The sequence below is a fragment of the Struthio camelus genome, chromosome 12, assembly GCF_040807025.1.
Source record: "Struthio camelus isolate bStrCam1 chromosome 12, bStrCam1.hap1, whole genome shotgun sequence".
NCBI classification, from domain to species: Eukaryota; Metazoa; Chordata; class Aves; order Struthioniformes; family Struthionidae; genus Struthio; species Struthio camelus.
In genome coordinates, this window is record NC_090953.1 from 7718038 (window position 1) to 7735005 (window position 16968).

A 16968-nucleotide genomic window follows, 5' to 3' on the forward strand; every position below is an offset into this window, starting at 1 on the left:
TATATTGAAAATAGTAATTTAGCAGCAGGGCTGCACAAGCAGTGATGTAATAAAAGTTACTGCACATTTGGAAAGACTCGGCCACATTTTGCTGCTTATATATCCTAAAGACACTTCCTGCTCCAAGGAAGGACACTTTGAACAGCATGACAGATTTACAAAAGCTTCACTGCAGGTCACTAAAGACATAATTTTTTTCATCTAGTCTTTTTTGTTGTCAAATCAAGGATCCTACAGAGGATTTAAAGGCAGTCTCTACAAGTACACCACCATCTGTGGAAAGAGTATGTTCAAAGTGCATTTCAGTACACATCTTTTAAAATACAGCAGAAAAGCCTAAGATAAGACACCATGTCAGTAGGCCAGTACTTCCTTTGCTAGAAGGCTGCTTATAGCTAATTATGGCCCTAATCCGGGCCATTCCCCCCTCCCTCAGTTGCTGTTCTGCTTGCATTTATTTTCCTTGGGGGAAAAATATAATACAGTAGAGACTCTTTCTTCATCCATTATTACCACCTTCTTGAGCTGGATTTTAGCTACTGGCAACAGGAGACTTGGAAGGGTTCCTTGATCTCCGAAACTTGACAGTCTAGTTTTAACAGCGAAATTCCTATCAGGACTGCTTTGTCTGCAATAAAGTGAACAGAATAAAAAAGGTATAGTGGCTATATACACATCTTCAGATGTATCAGGAGATGCAACAATAGCATAAGCAGTCATACCCTCCCAGGCTAGGTTTGCTTTAGCTGTCTTGAGATCAAGAGAAGTAAGGCCATGGCATCAGGAGCTTCAGTTCAGACACCGCAAGCCAGCTCTCAGTCTCAGGTGTTTAATCATATGGCTAGTCACACTGCATTTGCTATTAGTACCCTAATCTGCTCCTTAAAACTAGCAGTAACAGGACTGCATAAATAGTCCGACATGCTGTTGAAAAAAATCCCTCCTGAACAGACTCAAAATTCAGAAACCTGTTAACCCTATGAACAGCTTTCCAAAAGCAGGAGAGAAACATGGAAGCAACAGGGTTAGGACCTGTTTTTTCCCCTATGTTGAGCATGAAAGATCAGTATTTAGCATCCAATACCTTCCTTGTCCTCCCTCCAAGCACTCTCAAAGCTCACTTCAAGTTGAAGTTAACCGTAGAGATGTTTGCTTTAATGCAAGTTTCTTGGCCCTGTGTGGTTTATTCTAGGCCAAATGCTGAAAGCCGTTCTGCTAAGACACATACGTGATGCCCAGTGCTCTCCCAAACGCTGTGCCCTACATACTGATAAAATCAGCTGGGATATGACCTCTGTCTCACTGCAGCACAAAATTCTCTCCCTGAACTGCAGGAGGATTTGGCTTCAGTTCACATAGGAAACGGGGGAAGGCTCCGGTAAGGACAACTGTTGCCCTCCCTGTACAGCAGGTGAAACAGCAACCCAACAGAAAGCAGAACGTCAGCTCTAATCTGCAATCTCAGCCACGTCAATTTGTCTTGGCTGAAGGCAGTAATAAGTTTAGGCAAGAGTGGTGTGGGAGTATGTGTGCACGCATGTGTACCGAAGTACAAAAATATCCAGGCAAAAGCATACTTTTAGCCACCAGTGACAAACAGAAGCATTTTTGCTGGGTTACAGAATTACCCAGGTGAGCTCCTTATTTCCATTTTCCCATTTTCACTCAGCAAAACGGTCTTGTGCATTTAGAGAACACAAATAATTTGATTAATCGGCATAAAATATTTAATGAAAAAGACATAATCCAGAAGAGTTTAGAAATCTAAGGAAATTTAGCTTCTTCCAGTTGGTTAGCTCCCTTCTCCCTCCCCCTTAATAGTATTGTGTACATTGCATCCATTTCTGGCAGCACTCGCGGAACAGGAAATAGAGAAGTTTAAAGTCTCAGAATTATGCATTTGTAATTAGACACGACATTTCCTTAGAAAGGGTAATGTGCGAAACAGCAATAACAAAGCAAAACAAGAACAATCTCCTTTGTGTTCCATTCAGATGACATCACGATTCATTGAATTCCTTGCACATTATTCCTTTTGTGCTACGCGGATTAAGAATTTTCCCTTTTCAAAAAAGCCTCAGGACAATTACATAAAGGGTTAAAACTTGGGGGGGAAAAAAAAAGAACTCTTTAAAGATGCCGCTGGTATAAATGAAACTGCAAAACGTGATACATATACGATAGCCACAATAGCTTAAAAAAAAAGAAAGAAGAAGATCGCCAACTTGGAGGATGAAAAGGTGAACTCGGTGGCTAAAGCTATTTTAATAACCATGTTCAACATTTCCACTCAGCTCAAAGAAAATCTGCTGCAAAAAGTATAAAGCCTTTTCCATTAAAAGAGTGAGTTCTACTGATTGAACGATGCTGAAAACCACAGTGCTATAAAAAGGGCCAGACATTGCAGGAACACTAAGATACTTTGTGATTTCTTTTAAAGTTAAAATAATAATAAAGCTTTTCTTTTTTTTTTTTTTTTGGGGGGGGGGGAGAGGAAGGAAAAGAAAGAAAAAAAAAAAGGCACCAAAACCAACCCTGATCATTTACAAGTTGCCATCTCGCTTCTGAAAATAGCCAGCGCTCTATTTAAAAAGAAATAAAAAAAATAGAGTAGAGTGAGACGCGCCCGAGAAGCGGCGAGGGAGGCCGGCGGCGGCGGCTCGCCGGGCGGGTGGCTGCACGTCCGCGGCGCAGCGGCGGCGGGAGTGGGAGGCCGCGCGTGTGCTGACATCACGCGCAGGCAGGGCTCAGCCTCCACCGCCGGCCCCGCTGCTCCCAAGCGAGCGCGCAGCCAATCGCCGGCCCCGCGAACGCGAGGTGGCCTTTGAACTCCCCACCAGCAACTTCCTGCTGTTTTTAGAGTACACACAGTGCAATGCAGTATGTCTGTCAGCTATGCGGCACAAAGGAACAGCCATTTTGTGACTGCACTGGACCCGCACCAAAATGCCAGGCGCTGCGGCGCTTTTTCCCTTCCTTTCGCCGGGAATAGCTGCTTTCTGAGCACCGCCAACAGCAAAAGGAGATGCCCTCTGCTTTCATCAGCAGCCAGAGATGGCAGGTTTTGTTTTAATGCCCTGGTTTCGTCCCTGCACACATGCACAAAATCCTCTTTCGCGTGTAACTACATCTCCATAAAATGGCTGCCGCATAAATCGAGCGTGCTCTGCTCTGCAACGGCTGCAGCACTTGCTGCGGAGCCACCTGGCAGGCTACGGCGGCTGCCCAGAGAAAAAACACCGTTTCAGACCTTACACCTCCAGCTCCCTCAACAGAAAACCACCCAAAATCTGCTTCATCAGCACCATTTCCCCCAAATGCTGTTTTAGGGCTGCAGAGGATATAAACGCAGTGTTTTGCTCAGCTCTGCACCGTCCACAACAGATTTGGAGTTGTAGGAGAGCAACTGCAACAAATGACCCTCAATGGATCCCAGTAGAAACTGCATCAACGTATCTCCCTCACGTTACTTATTATCCTGTACAAAAGTTCTACCTCCAGGCTTATAAAAGTGCTATCTTCACCTGTGTTTCAAGTACTTCTCAAGTTCACAAGAAGGTTGCACTAAGAACATATTAAGTGCTCTTTGCATCATCTGCCTTTTAAAAATGCGACAGAGAAGATGCTAGAAAATGCACACAGATTTTGTTCCATTCCTTAATGCAAGTCCCAGACACACAGGCGGTTATTTATTAGTAATTGCAACATCCCAACTTTTATCCTAGGCGGTGATACAAAATCAGCAGGTTTTCAGTTTGTGAAGATTTCCTGCTAGGGGTACCACCAACATAGCAAAGGACAGGTGTTGCTGTTCATCTGAAAAGGCCACAAGAAAATATAAGCCTCTAAACTTACTGTAAGGAGTTCACATCGTTTTTCTCCCCCAAGAATAAAGTCTGTTTCAAGACAATTCTCAAAGGTGTTTTTGTTTATTCAGGTTTTTTTTTTTTTTCTTTCTTTCTTTCTTAGGTCTGAAAACGTAAAAGTCACAATTCCAAACATATTCCTCAGTCAGTATACGTATGTACTATACAGAAATGGCATTTCTTCAGCTGTAGCACATTTTCAGTCCTGTATTTTTTGCTTCTCCAGCTCCAATAAATGGCACCACTAGTGTGTACCTTATCCACCCATTTCCATCACTCAAGCCTCCAATCAAAGATTATGTAATGTGACTTCATATATTTACATGTATTTTGAGCTAGTCTCACATCCGTGGAGAAAACTGGCCAGAAGCACGTTACGCACAGATATCAATGCATTTCAGGGCTACAGTAAAGCAAACTGGTGGCTTTACTTCCTAGAAATCATTTCCCCTACAACTTAAAAGTCAACCTCAGGAAGTAAAGCACATTTTACGACATTCAGCTGACTCACAACTCCGAAATAAGCTCGACAGGGCTCTCTTATAAATATCCTGTGTTCAATTGTTCCCACACTTCAGGTGAGTGGATGTTACCCGCAGCAAGTTTATTTTGAGAAAAAATTGTAAAGAGAGGGGAAAAAAGGTTAACACTTCACCTCACACAACAGGTGTTACACATAAATTGATCAATTATGCTAAACTCAAACCTTTCAATGAAAATAGCAAAATTACAGATGTGAGACAATGCAAATACGATACCCCTAGGACAGAAAAATCAAAGGTCTTCTCTGTAGCAAAGCTGCTAGATGTCTCCAAATCCATCTTATATTTAGCACGTTTCTAACATCAATAAACTGCCTTAATTCAGATTCCCTTAACAAATTGCACCTATTGTTGCTTTTTGCTGACAATCCACATTTTAAAGAAGCATTTCCAACATTTTAATGTTGGGGGAAAAAAAAAAAAAAAAGGTTTTGACTTCTAGCAAGGTTTAAAAATTTGATGCATTTCTTAACTGCATTATTATACAAGCTCTGTGTAGGTGCTGTATACAATGTTTCAACAGTCCCTAGAGCTAATTTAGTTAATAAACACTTCACATTTTAAACAAACTTACCCACATCCATTTTAAGATTTTAAATTTGACTGTAGTTTTAATGCATCCAGAATATCATACAAGTTCATTTCAGAAGGTTCCATTGATTTGATAATCTATATATTCCCACAGTATTTAAAGTTTGTGTTCTTAAGAAAGGTTAAATATTGGTGGACATCAAGAATACTATTCAAACACCTGCAAACCTCACATAGTGCACATCTGATACAGACAGTGTAGAATTATTTTTATTCAAATTACTTAGAAATAACTGAAGAAAACACCAGAGAAAAAATAAACAGGCTATGATTTAATTAAAATGAACAAAATGCAAAACTTGGTATGTTTACAAACTATAGAATAATAATGCATGTACTTTAGATTTCTAATTTTCGAATAAATCAACCCATTAAATACAAAACAAGCATTTCAGTAATTATACTTCTCTTTTCTTAACAAATGTAAACATTTTCAGTATTTCATACTTTTCCCATATCAAGGTTAAGTTTATAAAAACCTGTAAAGAATCTCATGACTTGACAAAAGTAAATAAAAACATTCTGAGCAAAAATATATTAAACAAGCAGACAAAGCATTTCAAGCCTCTTGTTAATAATCCCAGGTTATATTTTATAATATGAAATACTATCACCAGCAGGGGAAAGTCAGGTTAAATTGTATCAAAATATTCTAAAATACCAAAACAGTATCAAAGTTCTACAAGCTCAAATAAAATTTGAAGTATGGGGTATCAGACAGACAGGCACTTTCCAGTTTATATTTTAAAATGAGCTTTTTTTCATTCATGTAACTTTTTCTTGTGCCTATTTACTATAATTTACTACTACACCAGGCTTCTGTATGGCCCTCAGTTAAAGTTTAGACTTCTGAGATTCTTCAAAGAAAAATTTGCCTTGTATGTAAAATGGTGCAATGCAGCAACGGCTAAACCGACAAGGTCATTTTTCACAACACAAAAAACCTAAAAACTGAAATTCAAAAGCTGGAAAAACATAATACAGAGAAAAGGGCTCCCTTGAATAAAGGTACATTACCTTTTGACTATGACATGGGCCCTTAAGTCACAACACAACTTTCAGAAATTGCTACCAAAAAAAATTAGGGTGTGGCATGCTAACAATCTCAAGGTCATTCCTTAAAAAGGAAGCAAAATCACTAAAATGTTTTATATTAAGCACTGACAGTAACCCAAGGCTGTCAAAGTAAACAGGGTATTCACAGGTTTTACAAAAAAAAAAAAAAAAAGTAAGTTGATAGATCATACCTCGATGCATTGCTGTGGACTGAACCCTCCTCTCCTTGGCTTTTGTCCTTATTTCTCATCATCTTTTTATTCTTAAATATTAAGAGGGGGTCAGGGGTGTCTGTTTGCTTTGAAGTCCTGTGCCCAGGTATTTACTGTCAAAAGTTGAAAGAAAGGTAAGGTCCCAGTTCGTTTCACTGGCTTTCATGATCAGGAACAAAGTCCTGACGCTGCAATGATATTGTTATAACAATACACAACACTGATCAACACGGCAAAACAGAGATTTAAAACAAATAATCGTTTTTTAAAGAAAAATCGGAGAATAAACACGGTAGAGGAGCATCCTGCAAACTTTCCCAAAGTAACACTGGATGCAAATAATCTCTGTATCTTATTGCGTCATCCCAATATAGCTCAAATCGGTCGAAAATCAGAGTACTCAAAACAGCAAAAATCTAAAAATTATTAATATTAATTGCCCACCTACCTGATCCATGCACCGCCGCCAGGACCAAGTCGATATTAGTTTCGGGTAGTGGAAAAACATTAGATCCAAAATATTTAGACTCAGAATGATAAAATACGAATTTCAGATAATGGAAAAAAAATATATATTCTAAATCCCCAAAATATGCTGCCGATAAAGCAAAAGAAGCGATAATTAGTACAAAAATGTCCGGGGGAAAAAGCTCATTAGGAGAGCGCACAAAAATGGAGGTACGCCATGGCTTCTAAGCTGGAAAAACAACGACCTGGGCTCTCTCCACGGCTTCTTCTTTCCAGCAAGGCACGAAAAGGGAGCCCTCAAAAGCTGCTTTTCTGCCCGAAAAAGGTCCGCTCAGCCCCCGATTAGTGCCTAGGAGAGGCAAGGGGCTGTGGGGGCCCCCTGAGGCTGCCCGAAAGTTAGGGAAAGTTGCGTAAAGTGCTGGGGAAGGCACGGAGCTGAGCGCGCTCTCTCTAAGGCACAGCCGCCATCTAGAGCTCCTTCCCAGCTCTGAGCTCTGCCTTTGATTGACACTCTCTACATTTACCCCACAACTCAGGTGATGTACCATAGACCCACCCCTTCATTTCTACCAAAAAAAGAGATAGCCTCCACCTAAAGGGTGCCTGCTACCCCCCACAGCCCTGGCTTCTTCCAACTACCCCAGCTGAGGGGCACCTTAACCCCATGTGGCTCAGGCACCCTTTTGAAACCAGAAAGAAATGTAATTTGTTCTTTTTGTTTTAAAGATTTGCTAAATATTTAAGGGCTTGGGCTAAAATTACTTCCTCCCTGGACAGGAAGTGGTGCTGTTACAAGCCATTTTGAAAGAATGGAAGTGGAACTAATCGCCATGCAGTCAGTAACAACCCACCTTGGGGGTCAACCCCACCCAAGGGGTAACTTTTTTTTTTTTTTTTAATTAAGTGATAGCATCACCAGACAATAGCTCTTCCATTTGTCACCCAATAGGTGCACCTAAAGCTTGAAACAAGAGCACACACACTCTCTTAAGAAAACCTCCCATGTGGCAATAACCCTTTTCAACTCAACAGCGCCTCCCTAGTGGTTTTGCCTGAGAATAAAAATTCGAGAGCTGCACAATTTTAATCAGTTAGGTGAAAGCACTACCCAGGCACTACTGTAAAATAAATCTGAGGCCATTAAGGCTTATTTCTAATTCCCATTCTTAACCCATTAATGCTAGTTAACAGATTTTACATGGCTTTAAGGAGTAATTTATCATGTTAATATAGCCAAGATCCAGAATTAGAAACCACACAATTTCTCACATACAAGGTCCTAGCATTGAGAAGACATATCACGGAGAAAATGGAGGAGATCCAAGCATCCTCATACCTCTTACGTCCTGACTACCATTTGTTTTCCCACAAGCAACAAAATGCTTTAAGTACAAGGACTTCTTGCATATTGGTAAGCATCACAACAAGACAATGGAAGCAAATAGTGGAGGCTGGGGTCGGAAGGGGATAACAAGCTAGTTTGGACTTCTATAGGGACCCTCAATGGCACAGTGCCCCAACAACTTGAAAACATTGGCTTCTACCAGTAGAACCAAGATATTCCCTTTCAACTCCTACTCCATGTGCTTGCCATCCATACCCTCCAACAACCTATCACCTTTCCAAATCAAGAGAAGTTTAAGTTGGTATGCTACGTTGCCATAGTCTATTTTAAACAATTTCAGTTTACTGATTACTTACAGAAGACCCCTTGCACCTAAACTACAAAAATTGAAAACACAATGTAAGACAATTCCAAACAATTTTGTACAACACCAAGGAAATCCACTCATTTGAACACGAAACCCTTCAGGCTGGTCCCAGTATCCAATTCCACCATATAACACATGGCAAAACCAAGCTCGAGTAGGCAAGTGTGTATAATCAAAACAGCTGGATTAAACAGTTACGAACAATTAATTATGGTAAAACTGAGTATTTACAAAAATGTCTGAGCAAGCCAAGTGATTAAATACATATAATGTTTGCTTTTAAAAAAAAAAAAAAAAAAAGAAAGAAAGAAACCTCTTTGAGACCTAGATTATCTCAGCACCAGGTTTGCCTTCTTGGCCTTCCAGCATAAGACAAAGAGGATAGACTATGAACACCAGGTGAAACTGGCATATGAAGGTGCCTACACTTTAACTATTTGATCCACAGAATTTGACCCACAAAAAACTTTAAACCAATTTTTGAACATTAAAACCATTTAAAAATTCATTCACATGTTATCTGTAGTAATATCAAAAGTGACTTCATTTTTCTTGTCAAATACATGGTACAGTATCATGCAGCTAAGTCTAACGGCTGTGAAGTATACTGGGCACTACTTGTAGAGAACAATTTTAGGATAGAGGCTGTTTAGGAAGTATGCTGTCCAGGAAATCTGTTGAAAGTTTACATACACATACAAAACCAAATGAATATACCTGAAAGTTAGAAAAAATGGTTAAGAACTCCTCTGTTGTATCAGGAATAATTTGGGGAAAATTTCCCCCAAAGACCTTGAACATGCATTTTTATTGTCATATTTGCCCGCCCTTCGCTTGATATCAATTCCATCTTAAAGCAACTTCAGAAAGTTTAGCAGAAGTACCCTGACAACAGACCAAGCTCTGATGAAGAAAAACAACAAAACCAAAAACTAACAACTGAAAGAACCAGCCAGAGAATAAAAATTCATTGGAAGTTGTAGCAAAGTGAAGATAATTTTGAAGTAAAAACCACAGCATTTTAAATCAAGTATTTCACAAAATTTACCTTGCCTTTAGAGCTTATCAGCTAAAATACTTCTCACTTTAATAGCATCTAAGAAGGTAACACACTTCAATATCAAAACAATTTAAAAAGAAAGTATCAGCCAGAAAGGACAAACACGAAGTGTAAAAGAAACCAAAACCTTTTATTAAGTAACTTAAAAAAAAATTACATTTTCTCAAAAGGGGGTAGCAACATGTCTCATCAATTTAGTTTCCCTGTTATGCATACATCACCTTAAGAGTAAAGTGTTGCCACCCAACCCTCAAACCGATCCATTACTGCATAGTCACCGATACAGTCCCCTGATTAATTCAAGTGCAAAGTCCATTTTGATAGGATGATCAGAACCCAGATCTTCTCTGGTTTAGCAACACGGGAGTCCATGTTTTAACGTCCTTTCCTTGGACTGCTATATCACAGCACTCATGCATTAGTCCAGTTCCTCAACCTCTCAATCAACAGTGGAACTGCCATCTTGGTCTCTTATTCGTAGACTCCTTTTGACACTCTTCATCTGACTGGATTCTTTATGGAAAATTAAAAGAAAAATGCTGTTGGAATACAGATAATCTTATCCTTAAACTAAGACATTCAAACTAACGTACCTTGAAGATGTATTTTAAGCATATAACTGATGCTTCATTCAGTATTGCACATCCCAGAACACCTAGTTTTATCACAGACTAACAAGGTCACATCAGCAGTACAAGAGTCAAAAACAAACTTCAATCAAAACTATAAAGGAGGAGGGGAGGAATGATCGGAAGTTCAAGAACTCTTTCAGGCTCCATAAACTCAATTTTAAAATTCTTCATGTGAAAGAATACCAGAGAAATCAATAGTGGGAAATATGAGCTATTTGCTCTGGCAACCATCTTTATCGGACTGACCCATTTAAAACTAAAGCTGACACTTCACTTCTTGATGGAAAATCAAGTTTATTATAATTAAGCCAAAAATTTTAACTACTGCCCATGCTCTTTGCTTCAACCACAGAAATCCATTAAAACCAAGGCAAAGGCGTAAAACTGGTTTCCTGTATGAAGATGGTGACTGGAGACAAGAAAATCCCACCATATCAACCGAGATTTCTACCTCATGAAAGACATAGTGTGACAGGAAATGAATATTTATAAACAAACTAATTTGGTTATTGGTGGGAAGAGGGATGTCAGATGAAAATGATAACAAGTCACACTAGTTGCCTTTAGCAAGGTCACCCTAATACTTATTCCAACTACACTCTTCACATAGTAGCAATCAGGCCCTCAAGTGATCAACAAACACAGAGGTGATCAAATTACTTCCATATGGGGAAATACAAATCAAATGTCCTCATCTTCACATTTTCTTCCAAGAATTAAAAATTCCAAAATTAAGCTCACGTATTTCTAAGAATACAAACGAAATACTATTCCTCCTAGTGTGCAAAAATCAAGTACAATAAGTTACTAAATGGTTAAAAAAAATCATTTTAAAGCCAATACTAACTGTAGGAGAAGGGACTGATATATAAAGGAAGGTTTAAAAATACTTCTTCATGATTTTGGGTATCTGCTCTCTAACTTTTGATTTATTCCTCTGAATATGTATAAGCTCCAACCTCATTTTAGTCTGACTGCCAACTCCACTGCTATTTTGTTCCCATGATAATCTGAGCATAATCTCACAGTAAGCGATACAGAAATTACCCACAGCACAGGAAAAAATGCGTGGAGCCATCTAGCGGTCTCTCTCTCTTCATTCAAGTTTACCCATTCTCATTTCAAATGAGCCAGTCCCATAAAGGAAAATACCAACGCAACTTGTACAAAAAGCCTCAGTCTGACTTTCATAACTGCCATATATGTCATGTTTTGTATTTCCCTACAGATTTCTTCCTTGTTTTAAACACACTGGAAAAGCAGTACAGCACGTAAGCAGAATGCAAGACCTGGTAGCCCACTTTGCTTTTACACTGCGCGACATGTGAACTATAGTAATCAATCATGGAATCTTCCCATATTCAAAAATTGAAACAGAAATTGAAGATTCAAGTCTGCAAGGATTTTTTGTTTCCATCATTCAACTCATCCTCAGGCAGGAATTAATTATTTTGAATTCCCCACATACACTAAACTGAAAAAATGATTTTGAGTTCTTACTGGATAAACCAGCCTAATTTTAAACGTAATACAGCATTTGAAGATAAATTAACATTTGGGTTTTTTTTTTTTTTTTTTAATGCTAAGGTCTTGACTGAGGTACCAAAACCTGAGTAATAATGGACAACTTTGTGATGGTTTATTGTCATAATCAAACATTTAGAAGTACTGGCAAGGGTGCCACAGAAACCCCTAGCTAATACTTTTTAAGATAATTTTTATTCTAGCTATTTTAGGAAATAAGGAAATTTAATCATTGGCTTGAACCCTCCCCAGCTGCCAACAAAAAAATGTAATTTGGTTATATGTTAGTCCACCTTCAAAGGCCCATTTCTCTTGGGTTAGCATTCTGCCTTAGACACTAATGAGATCCGCTAAAAAAACAATTTAGGGCAAGTTTCTCTGCTAGGTTCACTTCTATTTGGTTGTAGCAAAAACTTTAAAATGAATGCGATAGGGTTATTTGTAAACTCTTCTCTCGACCTCGTAAAATAATTAGCAGTAAACAAAACTGATGATATATTATAACTGAGCACATGCTACAACAGCACTAGCTATAGAATTATTTCATACATTAAAAAGATGCCACAGTAACAGTGTCCAAGGATCAAGAGCAATTAGTAAACTTTCTCACGTGAAATCTATATTTGCATTAAAAGATTTCACAGAATTTGTTTACTTATCAATTGTGTTTTCAAGGCACATTTTAATCAAGAAATTTCAATATATGTTGGCAAAAACATATGCCTTCGCCTCTAAGACATACGCAATGATTCTACATCCAAGCAATGACACTGAACATCCTTTTTGCTATATGACGTGAACATTTAATTCCTTCTATAAAAATCAGCCAGCCATCACCCCATTCTTCAAGCTTCTATCATCTACTCTTCACTGCATTTGTTTCCAACATGCTATTTTGGCCACGATAAATAAGGGCTTCTGGGCAGTCAGTGTAATACTTGCAAGTTTCCTTCCAAATACTGTTAAAATGTGGACAATCCGTATCAACAAACAGAAGCCATTCACTACCATGACTAAAGGTTTAAGACAACAGTTTTGGAACATCCCAGTTTACAAAGTTTCTGCTTCAGGTTTCTGTATTACTTATTTCTTTCTCCAACTGTGTAAGAGCGCACAGAAACAAAAGACATCTTGTGGCCAAAAAACATGGCCTCAGTAATCTTATGTCCATTGAAACCTCGTATTTCTGAAGCATGAGGCTGAAGGCCAGTCACAACGTTTTAAACAACTATGCATCAGTACAAATGTCTAAGAGACAACTCTGCAAAACATCGTAAATGTAGTGAAGTCTCTCAGGCTTTGAAGCTTAAACTTAGAAGGAAAATAAATAAGTAAATAAAAATCAGGATTAAATAGTGCTAGTAAAGGAAAACTACTTAAAAAAATTCCAACAGAGGGAGTTGACTGGACAGAATGATGTTCTAAAGTATATAACTTCAGGTTTTGTTTGCCCAAATGTTATTAAAACAAGATTTTTACTTTGAAAGAGAGATCTCTAATAACTTTAACTAGAGGAAAAACCAGACATGTTCTTTATTGATGCCAAAAGTCCATAATGAGGTTTTGCCTAGCAGTTAAAAAAACTGGACAAGTATTCTGGGCAGTCATAAACCTACTTTCACTGATATTAGGTGCACAGCACAGCACAGAAGGCACAACAGCTCACGTAAGATCAAGTGCTCTTAGCTAAGCAAGGACATCCACCAGGCTTCATGGATTTAGAAATTAATTTCGGGTAAGGTATGACCAAAGATGCACTCTTATTCACAGATGCAGTGTTTTGGATGGAGTTTTTAAGACCATCCATAGAACAAAGTTTTAAAAAACACAAACAAGCAGGTTTGAATCCTAAAGATTTGGGCTCAAAACTAAGATCTCCCCATGTACGTTTCATCACATCCAGTAAATACACCAACTTCAAAAAAGTTCCTGATGATTTCAAGTACTCTCCCTTTTCATCCCAAAAGTTCATTTAGAAAGCGCTACTTCAACTAAACGTGATCTATGTTGTTAACTACAGAAGTCGATACTGAAATCTTTCAAGACCCATACATTTGGATGTTCTTTTACAAATAAATTTGAGGCAGACGTTTTGAAGACAGCTATTCCTCTCTAAGAGGATTTAGAGTTTCACATTCATCCTTTCCCTTAGGTAAGGACCATAAAATAGGAAAGAATGGAAGAATTACTGAACGCGTAACTGAAAAGCTATCAATTCCTGCTCAAGGAATTTTAATCTGACACAGCTAATCTACAATCCAATGAGAGAAAAAAAAAGCACACAAAAAGATGCAGGAAACAGATGTAAAGATAATACAAAAATGTAACATATGAGTCACACGAGTTCCTATTTTTCAGAGGTTATAGAAGGGAATCAGGGAAGAAAGGCAACACAATGGCCTACAGTGGATAGCATAGCACGAGTTTTGAAGAATAGTCTAAAGAACATTAGTAGTATGCTGTTCCACACTGCACTGGATAAATAGCTTAAGACCTCTGAAAGAACACACTAATAACACTTCCAGGACACAAGAGAAAAGATGAGACACGCTGATCAAAGATCACCAAATCTGAGAACATATATGCATAATAACAAGAACTTCATTTCTGAAAGTTCATAATTTCCAGTTTTGCTTGAAGACTGGATACTTAATCATATGCTGATTCAAAATGGAAAGCAACAAAAAGCAGTACAAGCCTATAATAGCATGTTCTAGCATGGTATGTACCTTACCCACACGCGCTGCTTCAATCTTTTTAAAAGATCTCTACATCAGTCTTGACATTTCGTGAGTGAATCGGAAGAAAGCAAGGGACTTGGAATATAAACAGGGAACTGCTGCTTTTCTAGCATCTGAGGCAGCATAGAAGGCATTTTGTACTACAAGTTAAGCATGTTTGCTGGAGTTCTCTACTAACATAATAGTCGTAAAACAGTTAAAATCACTTCAATTTCTAGCCACTGAAACAACGGAACACTTGACTCTTGAACAAACATTCTTTCAAGCTGTCTGCAGTCTAAAGAAGGGATTACTCAATCAGGTAGCATATCAAACTGAAAGAATTGTCTAAGAAACTGCCTTTTTAAAAAAAAAAAAAAGAAAAAGATTTTGAAGCACAGTTCTACAGGAATACAGAACTTTCACTGAAAAAAGTCACTTCATGTATACAAAATGCGACGGATGCCCTAATTAAAGGTGTAGGATCAAGGAGTTTGAATTTTAAACAGACAGGAAGACAAGAGAACTTGAGTCTTTCCAGAGACAACTCCCAAGAGAGTCACAGAATGTGCTAGAGGCAGCATAAGGTTATCAAAACTGATTTCCTTTTAGAAAAGGAAACTCAGGACAATCCTTTCTCCATGTTCATCCAGTATGGTAGAACTGATATTCATCCAGTACGGTAGAACTGAATGAATTTTTCTACTCAAGCCTGCCTATTTTGTATTTTGACTATACAGAGAATGATTCCTAAATGAGATCTATAAGCTAAGAGTTTAGTAAGGTAAACTGTATCAGTGTTATGTACCATCTTCTGCAAAGTTAAAACACTGAATCAAAACAAACTGAAACATCAGAGAACAGTCACAGAAGTAGTTCTACGAAGACAGTTACTACATGCTCAAAGATCCTCTCTGATGCCAACAGAAGCATAAAAGGACAATACAAGATGCTTGCAAAACAAATTCATGCTGCTAAGACTTTCCACACCTTTTGCTATCTATACCGTAAGTGTGTAGTACTCCTCTGTAGTGACAGATATTTGCATATCAAACCCTTCTGAACAAGCAATATGTATGATTTAGTAGTTCTCAAAGAAGTATAGGGTCAAGTCAAAGAAGCAGAAGACTCAAGTACAACTAGATATGAAAGCTTTTCTTAAGCAAGACAGGTTGAGAGTACTATCCAAGCATAACTCTTTTTCCCCCTAAGAGCCCAGCAAGAACACTGCTGTGGTCCTTCAAAGTGAGCCTTTTAGAAAACGCGCACATGTGCACACACATAGTTTAGGGAACTCCAAGATGTATTCAGTCAAAAAGTTCAGTAAGTAAAACATTATAGCCATATTTTTTTTAAAAAGCTATAAAGTAAATGTTATTAGGAGCAACAACTTACCAGCGCTTCAACCAAGAGTAGTTATTTTGCTTACATTGAGTAAATCAATTCCTCAACACATCTGCGGGGAAAATGATATATTAAAACACTCAAATTAAAATAAAGTCTAAAAAAACTTAGATATCTAGAAGACCACCACGCCAGCCTCAGTTTAGCACAAAACCTTTCCCTTCAATGGAAGCAACGTTCCTAATAGATCCCAGTATATGGTATGGAAGACACTTTTATCAAGAATTTGAACATGAAATATCACTAGGCAACCTGTTATCAAAGAACTTGTGCAAACCCCACAAAAACCCAAACCCAACCCCACACACAAATCCCTTGGGAAACCAAGTAACAGAAAAGCAGATGAAAAGACCACTCAGGCATCTAGTACAAGCAGTATGCTGAAAATAACTCATATGATCTCCATAAAAAAAAGAAAATTTATATCAGTTAGATGCAATGGAATTGTTTAACACATTACTTATTATAAGTCATTTATTCTAAATCCCATACAGTTATACATATACGGTCAAGCTTCAAATTTGAAAATTCATCTTGGAAAATGTTTGTTGGTGACCTGAATCAACAAACATTTAATCAAAAATCACCTTAAGCACAGGTAATAGAAGATTAAGATAAGACTCAAAACAACTCACCAAAACCCCTTTCCTTTTTTGACCATAAATTTCATCTGCATTAAATAATCCACTACCATGAGTCATATGTTATCCTCCTAATATATAAGCAAAGCGCTTCTCTTGTAATCTGCTCTTTCCCTCAGAAACTGCTGTACAGAAATACAGCCTCAAATACATAAAAATTAACATATTCAGTGATATTATAGGTGTATCATTTTCTACAATTTTCTAAACTCATCTTTAATGTGATAGCTACTCAGATGTGCAGAAATAAAGCGTGAACAAAACTAATTACTTTGTTGATATTCATTTACTTGAAATAATTAATATTGAGAAAGCTGCTTTTAAAAGGCAAAACAGAAGTTTACCATAGTAAACTGGCATGAACATCTTGGTTATCCAAATGCACATGAAACATACAGGTTTAAAATACGCATTTAAAATGCAATTCAACAGCAGTTACTAAATGGAAGCAGGAATGATGTACTTTAAAATAGTGGTTGGGCATTTTGTAGTAGAAACACAACATGGTTGCTAGACTTTTATCATTCAAGAGGCATCTAC

General features: G+C 37.9%; 1 protein-coding gene and 1 long non-coding RNA gene across 10 annotated transcripts in view; both read right to left on the reverse strand.

Moving 5' to 3' along the window:
• Positions 1–7244, reverse strand: part of CHD2 (chromodomain helicase DNA binding protein 2) — a 62118-nt gene extending 54874 nt beyond the window's left edge. For all 6 annotated transcript variants that reach the window (XM_068958757.1, XM_068958754.1, XM_068958752.1 and 3 more), the window contains exons 1-2: positions 6716–7244; positions 6247–6380 (exon numbers count right to left, since the gene is read on the reverse strand). Coding sequence is in view for 3 of the 6 variants with exons in the window: in XM_068958752.1 (XP_068814853.1) it covers positions 6247–6308 (62 nt within the window). In the remaining 3 variants the exon portion in view is untranslated. The remainder of the gene's footprint in view (positions 1–6246; positions 6381–6715) is intronic.
• Positions 7245–9618: 2374 nt separating this feature from the next.
• The window catches only part of LOC104148186 (uncharacterized), a 33582-nt gene continuing 26232 nt past the window's right edge, over positions 9619–16968 (reverse strand). For all 4 annotated transcript variants that reach the window (XR_011143776.1, XR_011143774.1, XR_011143775.1 and 1 more), the window contains exons 4-5: positions 15779–15839; positions 9619–10020 (exon numbers count right to left, since the gene is read on the reverse strand). This is a non-coding gene — a long non-coding RNA (uncharacterized lncRNA). The remainder of the gene's footprint in view (positions 10021–15778; positions 15840–16968) is intronic.